The sequence below is a fragment of the Leopardus geoffroyi genome, chromosome A2 (genome assembly GCF_018350155.1).
Source record: "Leopardus geoffroyi isolate Oge1 chromosome A2, O.geoffroyi_Oge1_pat1.0, whole genome shotgun sequence".
NCBI classification, from domain to species: Eukaryota; Metazoa; Chordata; class Mammalia; order Carnivora; family Felidae; genus Leopardus; species Leopardus geoffroyi.
In genome coordinates this window covers 140,939,813-140,952,318 of record NC_059331.1, presented here as the reverse complement: position 1 = coordinate 140,952,318, position 12,506 = coordinate 140,939,813, and the positions used below count along the sequence as shown (strand labels likewise).

The 12,506-nt window shown below is 39.5% G+C and overlaps 1 protein-coding gene across 4 annotated transcripts in view; it reads left to right on the top strand.

The window, feature by feature from the left end:
- The first annotated feature begins 878 nt into the window (after positions 1-878).
- Positions 879-12,506, top strand: part of SLC13A1 (solute carrier family 13 member 1) — a 143,882-nt gene continuing 132,254 nt past the window's right edge. For all 4 annotated transcript variants that reach the window (XM_045495476.1, XM_045495478.1, XM_045495477.1 and 1 more), the window contains exon 1: positions 879-985. In XM_045495476.1, coding sequence (XP_045351432.1) covers positions 887-985 — 99 coding nt within the window. In that variant the 5' untranslated portion in view covers positions 879-886. The remainder of the gene's footprint in view (positions 986-12,506) is intronic.

The window sequence follows — 12,506 nt, the reverse complement described above, 5'->3', positions numbered from 1 at the left end:
AGAATTCCTAAATGAGAGAGGTCAGGAGCTCTTCTCTGAGCCATACTTCACATAGGCAGTGCAGAGGGCTGCCTCAACACATTACCTGAGAAGCCCTAGAAAAATCTGTACCAAAACCTTTACCTTTCACACTGCCATACACTGAAATTCCTACTGCTGGAAATCGCTATTTCAATTCACACACTGAAAATGCACTTTCTTAGAAAGGGCACAGGGCACCTGGGTGGCTCAGTAGGCTGAGCGTCCGACTTCGGCTCAGGTCATGATCTCACAGTCTGTGGGTTCGAGCCCCGCATCAGGCTCTGTGCTGACCGCTTGCTCAGAGCCTGGAGCCTGCTTCAGATTCTGTGTGTCCTCTCTCTGTCCCTCCCCCGCTCATGCTTTGTCTCACTCTGTTTCTCAAAAATAAATAAATGTAAAAAAAAAAAAAATTAAAAAAAAAAAAAAAGAAAGGACACTGGGGGCATCCGATAGAGATTGCTCAAAGCACCACCCAAATATGGAGCCCGGAAGTCAGGGGACATTGAAAGGGGCAGAGGGGCCTCACTGTGGGCAACATCAACAAACCTCACTATTTTGCCTTCCCCTAGATATGGCCAATAAATGTTCTAGTTAATGTGAACAAATTAAATAGGGAAAAATCAGTTGTATCTTTCAAAATCCATACCAGCAAGTGGCATGTGATTTCTTACGAACACTTGGGCTTCTCTCTCCATGTTAATTGTGACAGTAAAACAATAAAAAATCAAGATTTAATTTTAACTCATGTTGAACCATCTAGTGCAGTAAATGATGATGATGGGCTGGAGAAATATTAATCCGTGTTGGTTATTTAACACCTGCCTTATTTTGAGAAGAGCACTATCAAACGTGTCTGCTCAGGACAATGAACGTCCTCAGCTATGTTCTAGTTTATCGTAAGTTTTTCCTGGTAGTTTTCACTCTGTTGGTTTTACTGCCATTGCCAATCATCCTTCGCACCAAGGTAAGTGAACCTGGAGAATAGGCTGGTGGATTTCCTGGTTTATTTAGCTGTCCTTTAATAGTTTCTGTGTAATTGACTTGTTCAGAACTGGATGGGTGGTGCCACTCTGAGTTTGAAGTCAGGATGGTCGTACATTGTGTTTTGTCCACTTTTCCCCTTTTTAATGTTTAAAGTTGGTTGATCCTCAGTATGACTAACTAGAATAATTAAATAACATATTCAATCAGAATTGTTCTCTTTCTGGTTAACCAGATGAGACAAAGAACAAAAGAAGCACAACCCTTGAGATCTTGTCATTCTAGTTATCAATCTCCAGGGACGATCCTGGGTTAGCACGATCCCATCTCCCAAGGCCAGGCAGCTTTGGGATACTGGGGAAAGAGCTAGAAGAATAACCGGGAGCCCCAGGGTCTAGCACAGACTAATTTACTTGTCGGCTCCATGGCTCAGTGTGGGCCACTAAACCTCCTGGAAATTTAGTTTCCTTATGGAATGAGAAAACGTTGAAAGCATGATGTAATTTTCCTCAGTTAGTTAGAAAACTTAATAAATGATTGTACCATGTTCCAATCATTTGAGATCTTATTTCAGTTCGGTGTACTTACAAGCATTTTTCTGTTTGCTTTTAAGTGTAGTCAAAGTCCAGAACAATAAACCCAAGACATTTTTAATCCCGTGGTAAAATGATTTGAATCAGCAAGCATTTAGTGAGCGTAATGAGTGTTACTTGGTAAGAGGACAATCACTGGAGCTAAACTCTCTGCTTTAGGTCACAGATATACCACTTACAAGCTGTGTGACTTGGGCAAATTAGTTAACTTCTCTGGGCTTCTGTTTTCTTGTATGTAAGCCTGGGAGAGTAACAGGCTTGTTGTGAAGATTAAATGCATAAGCATTCATCAGTAGTGGCTGGCACACAGTAAGTAGGGCAGCAAGAGTCTCCCTAAATGTGTTCATCCACAGCCGGTGCAGTTCCTACCACCCCATGATGGCTTTCTGATGTTCTCTAACAAATATTAATCAAGGTTTTGCCAGTTTACGTTGAAGTAGAATCACAGTAATTATAATATGGTGGATCTTTCAGTCTCCCTCAAAAGCCTACCACTGATCTAGGAATCTCTGAAGGAAATTCATGTGAGCTAATGAAAAATCCTTTTTGATTCTACCAAGGTCTCCTCTGCCTGTAAAGCTGGGGAAGGGACTGGCCTCTACTGCCCCTGGCTACTTGTTGCCTCGTGCAGGGGACAGCCATCCAGCTGTAGCAGCCTCCCAGGCTGGGCCTCTCTGTCCTCACAATGATGACTCACAATTCCCTGTTGAGGAAGGGAAGGACTCCCACCCTTTTTGGTCAAACATTGTCTGAACCCTCAAAGCCTTAAAGAATTTCTAGTGAAAACAGTAGGCCCTATCCATTGCTTTGGTTTAGTTGGTTTTGTTTTTCAAATTTTGCGTGATTAATCTTTCTCTCACCCCCCTTCTGCTTCCTGTATCAGCTACTTCTGAGGACTCCTATACGAGTCTCTGGCAGTTACAGACATGGGACTCTAATGTGAATGCTGCTCTATCTGAACCCCCTTCAAAGAGTTGTTACTCTGTCTGGTGTGCATGATGGCCTCCTCTTTCAAACTCCCCTGGTCCTGTGGGCCCCCCAGACCTGGCTGAATTCTACCATTCTATCATGAATACATCCTGGCTCATACCTGGACCCCTGCTATATTTTAATATTTCTGGATTAGTTTCAGCCTAAATCCTTACTTATGGCAGAGAAAATAAGAAATCAAGCTAGTCAGTACAAACTTACGCTATGACTATATATCATCTGTGCTGCTCCTTTGACATACATGTGCATGACACTTTGATTATCTTCCATAATTTTCAGAGGAAGTGAATATAAATTCGTTGAAAGGGAGAACAACTAACTAAATAAAAAGCAGAGGTTTCAGTGCATGATTCATTAATCAGAAAGTATATTCTTGTTAAGAAATACAGTCATTAATTTTTTTTTTTCAAGGCACTATGACAGGAGTACATTAGGTCTGTGGAGAAACCAGGGACCTGGCATCATGTTGCATTTGATGAACTGTGTTCCTCTTTCCTTTTCCACTAATCAACTCATTTGTTAAAATTCAATCAGTGTTAATGTGAGGTTTTTTTCCTAGTACAATAGGATGATTTCATTTTTGGCTACTTCAAATGCATATTTAATCATTCAATCAACTGCTAAATAAACTCAATAGTATTTTAACTGTTGCTTACAATGAAAGCAGAACTTTTTTTTTCAAACAATATGGGGCATTGGAGGGTATGAACTTAAAGTAGAGGCTATTTTGACATGGATGCAAATAACTTTATTGTAACTTTCGGATGACCAAACTGAAGAACCCTATGCTTCTAAACAGCCAGTAACAGAACAACTAAAGAATTCAAGCAAAACAAAAAATCAATTTTGCTTTATAAAAATACAATAATTCTGCGTGAATGTCAGAACAATGAATTATTGACTGATTTTTTTTTTCATTTTCCTACTGCTTATTGAGTTGTTTCTATAGATTGGCCTTAACCCTTACCTTAATTCCATCGCAGTTTAGAAATGTACAGGGGTGGCTCAGTAGGTTAAGCAGCCAACTTCAGCTCAGGTCATGATCTCATGATTCATGGGTTCAAGCCCCACTGAGAGCTCAGAGCCCACTTCGAATCCTCTGTCTCCCTCTCTGCCCCTCCCATGCTCTTGTATGCGCGCGCTCTCTCTCTCTCCCTCTCTCTCTCTAAAAAATAAATAAACATTAAAAAAAAAGAAATGTGGCATTAACAATTAGAGACCCTTAGTAGTTTTGCAATACAATATTCAAAGGGAAGAAGAAGGAATTCCCTTTGCAGAACATGCCTCTGTTATAGGCATTCTGCCAGCTGCTTTATCTGAATTATCTCATTTAACCTTCATTACAAACCTATAAGACAGTCACATATGTTCTATCATTCTCATTTTCCACTTGGGGAAGCTGATGCACAAAGTATGTGACCCAACAAAGGTCACATAGATGCTGTGGAAACTGGATTTAAACACAGATTCTGTCGGAACTCAGACTTCACGCTTTCCCAGTGATTATGTTTTAGTCTTTTCTGTATTTTGTATTTTTTGAAGATTTACCCTCTATTTCGAATAGTTATGTAAAGTGTGGCTTGATGATCATTATCAACAACTCAGGCATTTCTCCTTGTGATGATACTTTAGAAGGTCAAAATACAGAAGGGGTGTATCTTAGCCATTTCCTCACTTGACCTCTTGCTATTCAACATCCTCAAGTTAGAAAATTGCAGTGATTCTAACTACTGCAGATGGGCATATGAGAACCAAAGTAGCAGTCTTACATGTGTGTCATTTGCTGAATGTCCCAGAGTTTCAGCTGTACAAGCTGGTCATGTCAGCTTGTCAGCATATGCTGTACCTTCCCTTCACACCTGTACCCAAATGTTCATTATGAGTCATGGCATCCGATTGGCATCTTACGATCTTGTAGTTGGAAGAAATTTTAAGACTGTGATTTTCAATGTTTTCATGGAAATATTTCATAGCAAAGGAGACTATGCTCATGGGCATAAGTCAAACAGAAGCTCAAATTTAATCCTTATGAATTAGGTATTATTATTAGTCCAGTTCTGCAGATTAGAAACAGAGACAGAAACAAGTAAACAGATTACCAAAATGTGGCTATATAGATGTTTCCAGTCAACATCTGTCTGACTCCAGAGCTGTGATCTCAACCACAACTGAATATCTGTATTCTTACAGCTTCCACAATGGTAATAATTATACTCCTAATACATTGGGATAAATGTCACTTTACTAAAGGAATCACGCTTTCTTATTGCTTTACAATGAAACATCAGTTTTTAATTATGATATAAACAATAAAGGTAGTCTTAGTCCTTCTCCAGTGAGTAGCTAGTGATCAATAAAACAAGCCTGAAATATAATTCATATTTATGTAAATATTTGAATGAAATTAATAATCGCACTGAATTTTTCTCAATTTGGAAAGGAACTTTCTTAAATATTGCCTGATAAAAAGTTAAAATTGGCATAGGCCATATGCCATAGTTTCAGTGATATCCTCTGTGCAGTTGTGTTCTTTTATTACTGTTTTTAGCATCTTGTTAATTTTTACTTTTCTCAGTACCCTCTACCATTCCCTTACTCATTTTTCCAATTCTTGGTTTTTCTTTGATTTTCTATTAATAATACAAAAAGATAAGAAGAAGGCCAGGGTTTTTTGAGGAGCAGTAAGAGGAGAAAATTGAGCAATAATGTTTTCTGTGTATAGAGTGCATTTCTTCCAGTTGTATCTCACTCGATCTGGCTTATCCCTGGTTTATCCCTAATTAGAACCCCTTTTTGAGATAAAGAGAGGGGAAACAGCCACACAGAAACTGAGCAGCATGTCCTAGTTAATTGGTTATAAAACCGAAACCAGATTTTAATTATCTCTCAGATACTCCAGGATCTCTCTGCAAAATATTTTACGCCAAGAGAGACTTGGAGAGAAAAGAGAATGGCAGAGTCAACACGGCAGAGCATTAGTGCGCAGTCGCGACACGGGTTAGGGAGGGAGGGACTGTGGCGTTAAGGGCAGCTCTATATCTGCACTGTCATGTGCTACCTGCATTTCCCTCACAATGTATTCATCTGATATGTCATGAGTTTCAAAGTTATAATAGAAATTATAATAAATAGAAGAAATGATACAAATGACAGACCTGTGCCAAATCTAAAACAAAAACAAAACAGGAAAATATCACGCTTGTAGAGAAATGTAACCTTGTAAGTGATAAAGGATGTACCAGAAGGAGGAAATTCTGACAGAGAAACGAAAATTTCAGAGAATTTAAAATGATGACAAGTGAAAGAAGAGCAAAGGGGAAAAACTCCAAGAAAACATACTGAACTTTGAAAGGGACAAGTCAAACAAGCATTTCAATAGAAATAATTGATATTGTTCTAAATGTTGGTTTAAAGCATAGTAGGGACTTAAGAGATGGGGGGAAATGCTGTAAACTCCAAGAAAGTAAGCACTTCAGTCACAAAAGAGCATCAATATGATGTAGGGCAAGAAAAAAAAAAAGGCAGAAGTCATGCTAATAGTAATGTGGTAGATGAACAAAACGAGGAAATCCAAATTTGATACGTATTTTTTCATGAATATTTTATGAGACCTTGCTAAGCCCAATGTGTTGTGCTAAGTGAACTGTGGTATGTAAACATAAGTTTAAATTAATGTTTCTGCTTTCAAGAAGCCTGCACCGTTTTTGAAAAGTCAGTATACACTGTGGCAAACATTAACCACAAATTTAAGGTTGTATATAAATACACACCAAATGATTTAAACAAATAATTTGTGTCTAGACATGTAATTAAAAGGCAGATGGGTCTCTGGGGATTCATCCTCCTCCAGCCCCACCCCCACCCCCACCCCCATGTCCTCAATCACACACAGTCCCACTTTGTCCACCACCTGCTGCTCCTTCTGTTTTCTTTATCTCCCAGAACCTGCTAGCCTTCACCCCATTCCCAGGTCTGAAACCTGTGTGCCATTTCAGGTGCTTCAAATCATCAGTCTATGTTGTGTCACTTTTTTTTTTTTTTAATAATTTTTTAAATGTTTATTTTTGAGAGACAGAGAAAGACAGAGAACGAGCAGAGGAGGGGCAGAGAGAGAGGGAGACACAGAATCTGAAGCAGGCTCCAGGCTCTGAGCTGTCAGCACAGAGCCCGACACAGGGCTCAAACCAGATCATGACCTGAGCCAAAGTCAGACACTTAACCGACTGAGCCACCCAGGCCCCCCTGTTGCCTCACTTCCTAAATCCCCCCTCCCGTCTGCTTCTTCATCTCCCTGCTGGCACTGCTTTCTTTAGGCTGTCCCATATCTCTTTCCCATGGACCATTTTTAGTCTTTTTCCCAATGTCTCCTACCAGAGCACTATTTTTTAAATGCCAACCAGGTCCTGTTGTATCCCTGGTCAAAGTTGTTCAGTGATTCCCTTTTGCTTACAGGGGAAACAAATATCTAAACAAAGCGTGTATACACTGATGGATGTTTAAGATTTTGCCATTGATTTGTCCTAACAACCCTCTCCCAGAACCCAAGTACCTGTCTCCCACATTCATGTTTTACATGTTAGCAGTATTTCACTATTTACAGTCCCTAGATTACTATTGACTATTCGTGGCTATTCTTGCCTCTCTGTCTTTGCACATGCTGTACCCTTGTCCTGAAATGCTCTCTCCTCTTGCTCTGTCGTTTTTGAGGAAGCAGATCAGGCAGTGATACAAACTGGGAATCATCCTCAATGCTCTCGATGCATCTTGGATACTTCAGCCTGTGTTATAGTACGTGTTCCACTTTGCTTTTATCATTGCCTCCTCCTGTACACTCTAAATACCTCAAAAGCATAGAGCATACTGTTTAATTTCTGTTTTCTCTGGCATCAAACATAGTGCCAGTCACACAGTAGATAGTTGATAACTATGCTGAATGAGAGTGGTGATGTCTAGTAGTAGAAGGATGTGGAGACTTAATCCAGATCTTGGAGGAAAGATAGGATGCCGGAGAAAGAAGATGATCAAAGGAAGGGACTTCAAATAGAGTGACAAGTATGGCAAAGGGACAGAACAAGAACGCTGGAGTAAGTTTTTTTCCTTCCGTGGTACATTTTTATACCTAGTTTGGTAATGATAATCAGTATCAACGTCCGCTATAAACCTCATAGCAGCCATTAGAAATAGTATTACACCCAGTTTATAGACGAACAAACAGAGACTAAAAGAGGTGAAGCAATTTGTCCAAAGTCACACAGGCTATAAAGGGAGTAAGAGGATGTAAACACAAGTCTCTCTGACTCCCAAGTCCATCAAGGATATTGCTTCTTTAATAGTATTTATATCAGATCTTTAAAAGCTTGTGCACAGTTGGCCTTCCTCCATCGTTCTCTGGGTTTTCGAGTACAAAAGCATAAGTTGATATGAGGCCTCCCTCTGCCTGGATTGCAGGGTAATCATGACCCATGATGGACAAATATTGTGAGCAAGCCTTAGACTCTGATTGTTTTACGCTGCTGAGATTTAAGGACTTTGCCACAGCATAGCCTCAGCTGCCCTGACTTATCTTGCACATTCTGAAAAACTTCCCAAGTGACTCTGTCGTGCTGCCCCTGGCCCATTTTCTCATCTGTAAAATGAACAAGACTCTTAAAAGAGTTTTAAATGTGATCTGTGGATCAGCCGCCTCAGATTCACCTGAGCTACTTTTTCAAATCACAGCCTCTGTACATGAAGTACAAGACACTGCACGCTTAACGCTTAACAGACTCCTCATGATTCTGAAGCTGTCAATTCACAGACTGCATTCTGATCGCCCTCTAATGCATTCTCAGGTCGGAGAACGAGGTGGATCCTGTGGTCATTTCCAGTTCCCCCGTGTGGGTGGCTTGTGAGGACTGTATATCCCCATTGCTAATTAGTTGCAGAGGTGAAATGAAAAGTAGGAGTTAATCATTCCCCAGTAATTGGCATAGTGGCGCCACCAGTTGCCTTTCCCCGCTGTCCATTTGGGCTAAAAACAAGAAATGCTAGTTTTTTCCCTTGACTGTGTAGTTGAGCTCCTCCTTACTCTTTATCTTCCAACATAAGAATATTTCTAGTCATGGTAAGCCTTGCAATTAGTGTGGCTTGAGTCTTGAGAAATAACTGCGTCAGAAAAGGTAGGTGTATCACAAACCACGCAAAGCCCTTTACAGGCCCTGTGAAATAATAATAGTGTTTTTCTTGTAGCAGACAGATTTAAAATGCATGATTTTTCTCCTTTCTTAATTGCTTTGTGTCCTCTTTAGAAAATCAATTGCAGTGAGTGAGGCCTGTGATTGGTCCTGCTTTTCTCCAGCTGTGCTGAGAGATCGTATACCCACATACGTACTAATTCATCAGCCGAATTGCTCCCTAATACCAGTCAGAGTGTCATTAAAAAAGGAGGGAAGGGGCAAAAGAAACTATATTTTAAAGCCTAATTTTTATTCCAATTCCATCTGGAGATATAATTTAAAAGAGAACCGAGGTGATTTTTAAGTATAATCAGCCACATTTCCCAAGACAATTTGACAGTCGGAATTTGTGGAGGAAAACTGTTATCCAAATTGCCTAGTCATAGCTTCATTTGCCTTCCTACCTCTGCAGCAGGTACCCTGGCTGCACTTGGTTGAGGTGGTTAAGACAAGATACGACTGTGTTATTGTTAAATGGGGCCTGGGGAAGCATGAAAGTGTCGGCTGTGAGGAAGTAACCTATGCAGGAAAAGTTTTAGCTCCAATGCTCGTTTACTGGCAAGAGAGATGAGAGCTCCGGGAAAAATGTAGAGACATTCCCCCACTGGGGTGAGGGTTAAGATAGCCGGTGCCAGACAAGTGGGAGAGAAAACAAAAAAGAAAACAAGGCAAAGTAAAGAAGTTCCTAATGCTGAAGAATTCTATGTTTAGATAGCGATTGAGAGTTTTCTAGAAGGATCAAGCCCTATAAATAGAAACAACTGTAGGGAGAACACAGAAAAACTGTGAGAAGAAAACATCTATTCAAGGAATATTCCTGAGTGCTTCGTATGTTCCAGGCACTGCTTTCAGTGCAGGAATAGAGCAATAAATAAAAAATATATGCTCTCGTAGCATTTTTGCTTGGATTGAATCCCAGCTCTACCACGTACTAGCAATGTGATCACTAATCTCTAGTTGAACTTGGAATTACAACATGTACCTCAAAGAATTTGGGTGCACATGAAGTCAATGGAACACCAAATATTGTATCTGGCATGTAGTGGACATTCATAAGTGTTATTTTCCCATCCTTTTACTTATTCATAGGTCAGAAAAACACATTTGTCCATTTACCTGGCAGATGTCTTCACCTTTTAAATAAGTTCTCCTGGGGCGCCTGGGTGGCGCAGTCGGTTAAGCGTCCGACTTCAGCCAGGTCACGATCTCGCGGTCGGTGAGTTCGAGCCCCGCGTCGGGCTCTGGGCTGATGGCTCAGAGCCTGGAGCCTGTTTCCGATTCTGTGTCTCCCTCTCTCTCTGCCCCTCCCCCGTTCATGCTCTGTCTCTCTCTGTCCCAAAAATAAATAAACGTTGAAAAAAAAAATTTTTTTTAAATAAATAAATAAATAAATAAGTTCTCCTGTCTGTAAAGTTTATGATCTGCAGTGTAGATGAAGTTTGTACAGTTAGGATCCCTCTACCCCAACCCCTTCTCCACGCTACACCCAAAGCAAACACATGCTTCCATAGACCAGAATGGGTAAGACAAACAAACGGGGGGAGTAAAGGTGAGAACTTAATGATTCAAAATGCTCCGCATCATCCTGAGGTCAGGTTCAAAGAGCCAAACTAAGTGCCAGAGAGTAGTTTTCTTGCAGCTGTGGGGAGAGGGAGAAAAAGACAGACGACTGTCTGTGGCAGCATTCATAGGAGGCAGACACGCAGCCTCCCACACAGCACCTGACTCAAGCTACTGGATCCAGCTAGATGATTGGATTTGCATTGTCCTGGTAGGGCAGGACCCCAGGCTGCCAAGATAAGACATTCTAGATTGGAAGCTAAGGACTTGCTGGAGGCAACTGTAAAGCTTCTGGATGAGGAATAATGAATATAGAAAAAATAAACACAAAGATAAAAGAACTACCTCTCAGGATAAATATGAAAATAAATTTCAGCATGCAAAAAGATAATTAAGAAAGACTGAAAATGAAATCAACACAGCAATGAAACACTCCAAATCTAAGGAAAACAATAGGGGAATCAAGACAAGTTTGAGAAAAATATAAGATGAAGGACTTGAGATGCAGATTGTAAAACTTGTTAAAAAGCTATAATAATTAAAAGAGTTTAACAGTTTTGCAGAAAGTGATTTTTATTTATTTATTTATTTTTTTTAAGTTTTTTTTTTTCAACGTTTATTTATTTTTGGGACAGAGAGAGACAGACAGAGCATGAACGGGGGAGGGGCAGAGAGAGAGGGAGACACAGAATCGGAAACAGGCTCCAGGCTCTGAGCCATCAGCCCAGAACCTGACGTGGGGCTCGAACTCACGGACCGCGAGATCGTGGCCTGGCTGAAGTCGGACGCTTAACCGACTGCGCCACCCAGGCGCCCCAGAAAGTGATTTTTAAAAGGTGGCTGTGATTGAGGCCAGAAACGAATGTGCCTGCACTTATAGAAATTTGGCATAAGAAATGGTAACAACAGGAATTGGTGGGAAAAAGACAGACCATCCAATTTAAAAAGCCAGGACACTTTGGCTACCCATTTAGGAAAAATAAGGTATCAGTTTCCTATATAAGTAAATCAAGGCCCTACTCTTGAAAAGTTTTAACTTCAGAAAAAACCGTGGGAGTATATAATACAGGAAGAATTTCTCATACAAGGTAGTAAAAATTTTTAAAAATAAGAACATTTTAAAATAACTGCATTAAAATTAAAAACTTGTCAACCAAAAATACAATAAAGCAAATTGCATAGGCGAGCCAGACATTAAGAAAAATATTTGAAAATATTTAACTTCTAAATAAATATTAAGAATCTAAAAGGTAACTCCACAGATTCATAAAAAAAAGAAGCAAAGAAGCAACAGAAGAATAAGAGGTTATAAATAAGGTAATTTGCAGGAGAGAAACATGAAAAAAATACTTCAATGGTATTCAAGCAAATGCAAATTAAATTAAGAGGAGCTTTTCATACCATCAGATTGTCAAATCAATTAGCCCAATATACCGATGGTTGGTGAAATGGAACTCTCTCGCATTGTTGGTACTGATATAAACAGATACAACTATCTTAGATATCACTTGAGCAATACTCACTACAGTTAGAATCCACGCCTTCCATCTAGAAATTTCACTACTAGTTTTAGATATATACTCGAGCTTTGAAAATCTCTTTCCTGTTATCCACATGGAGGCAGGGTACAAAGATGTTGGGGAAAGAGCCCTAAACCTTCAGTAGAAATATGGATAGATGAATTGTAATAAATGCAGAAAAAGAAATGCCATTTCCATTTAAAATGAATTAATAATAGGTCTACATGTATCAATATGAACACATTTGAAATACATGAGTAAGATGGGAAATTAAGGTAAAAAGGCATTTTTTGCATAAGTAAAAAAACAAGTTAAAAAATGATATAGACAGTAAGCCTTGTTTAATTTTAAAACCATGCGGTGTTTATTGTCTATAATGTATTAATGTCTACATGTAGTAAAATTGCAAAAACATGGGTAGAAAGGGTACAAACCATATTTTAGACAGTGGTTGACTTTAAGGATTGACCAAGAAGAAAGAAATGGAGTAGTTTATATGTCCCGAACTATACGTGGAATGTTTTATTTACTTAAAAAATTCAAGCAAATGTAGCAAGTTGTCAACATTTTTAAAATATGATGAAGTGTACAAGTGTTAAATTATTTTTTCATATGTTCTCAATATT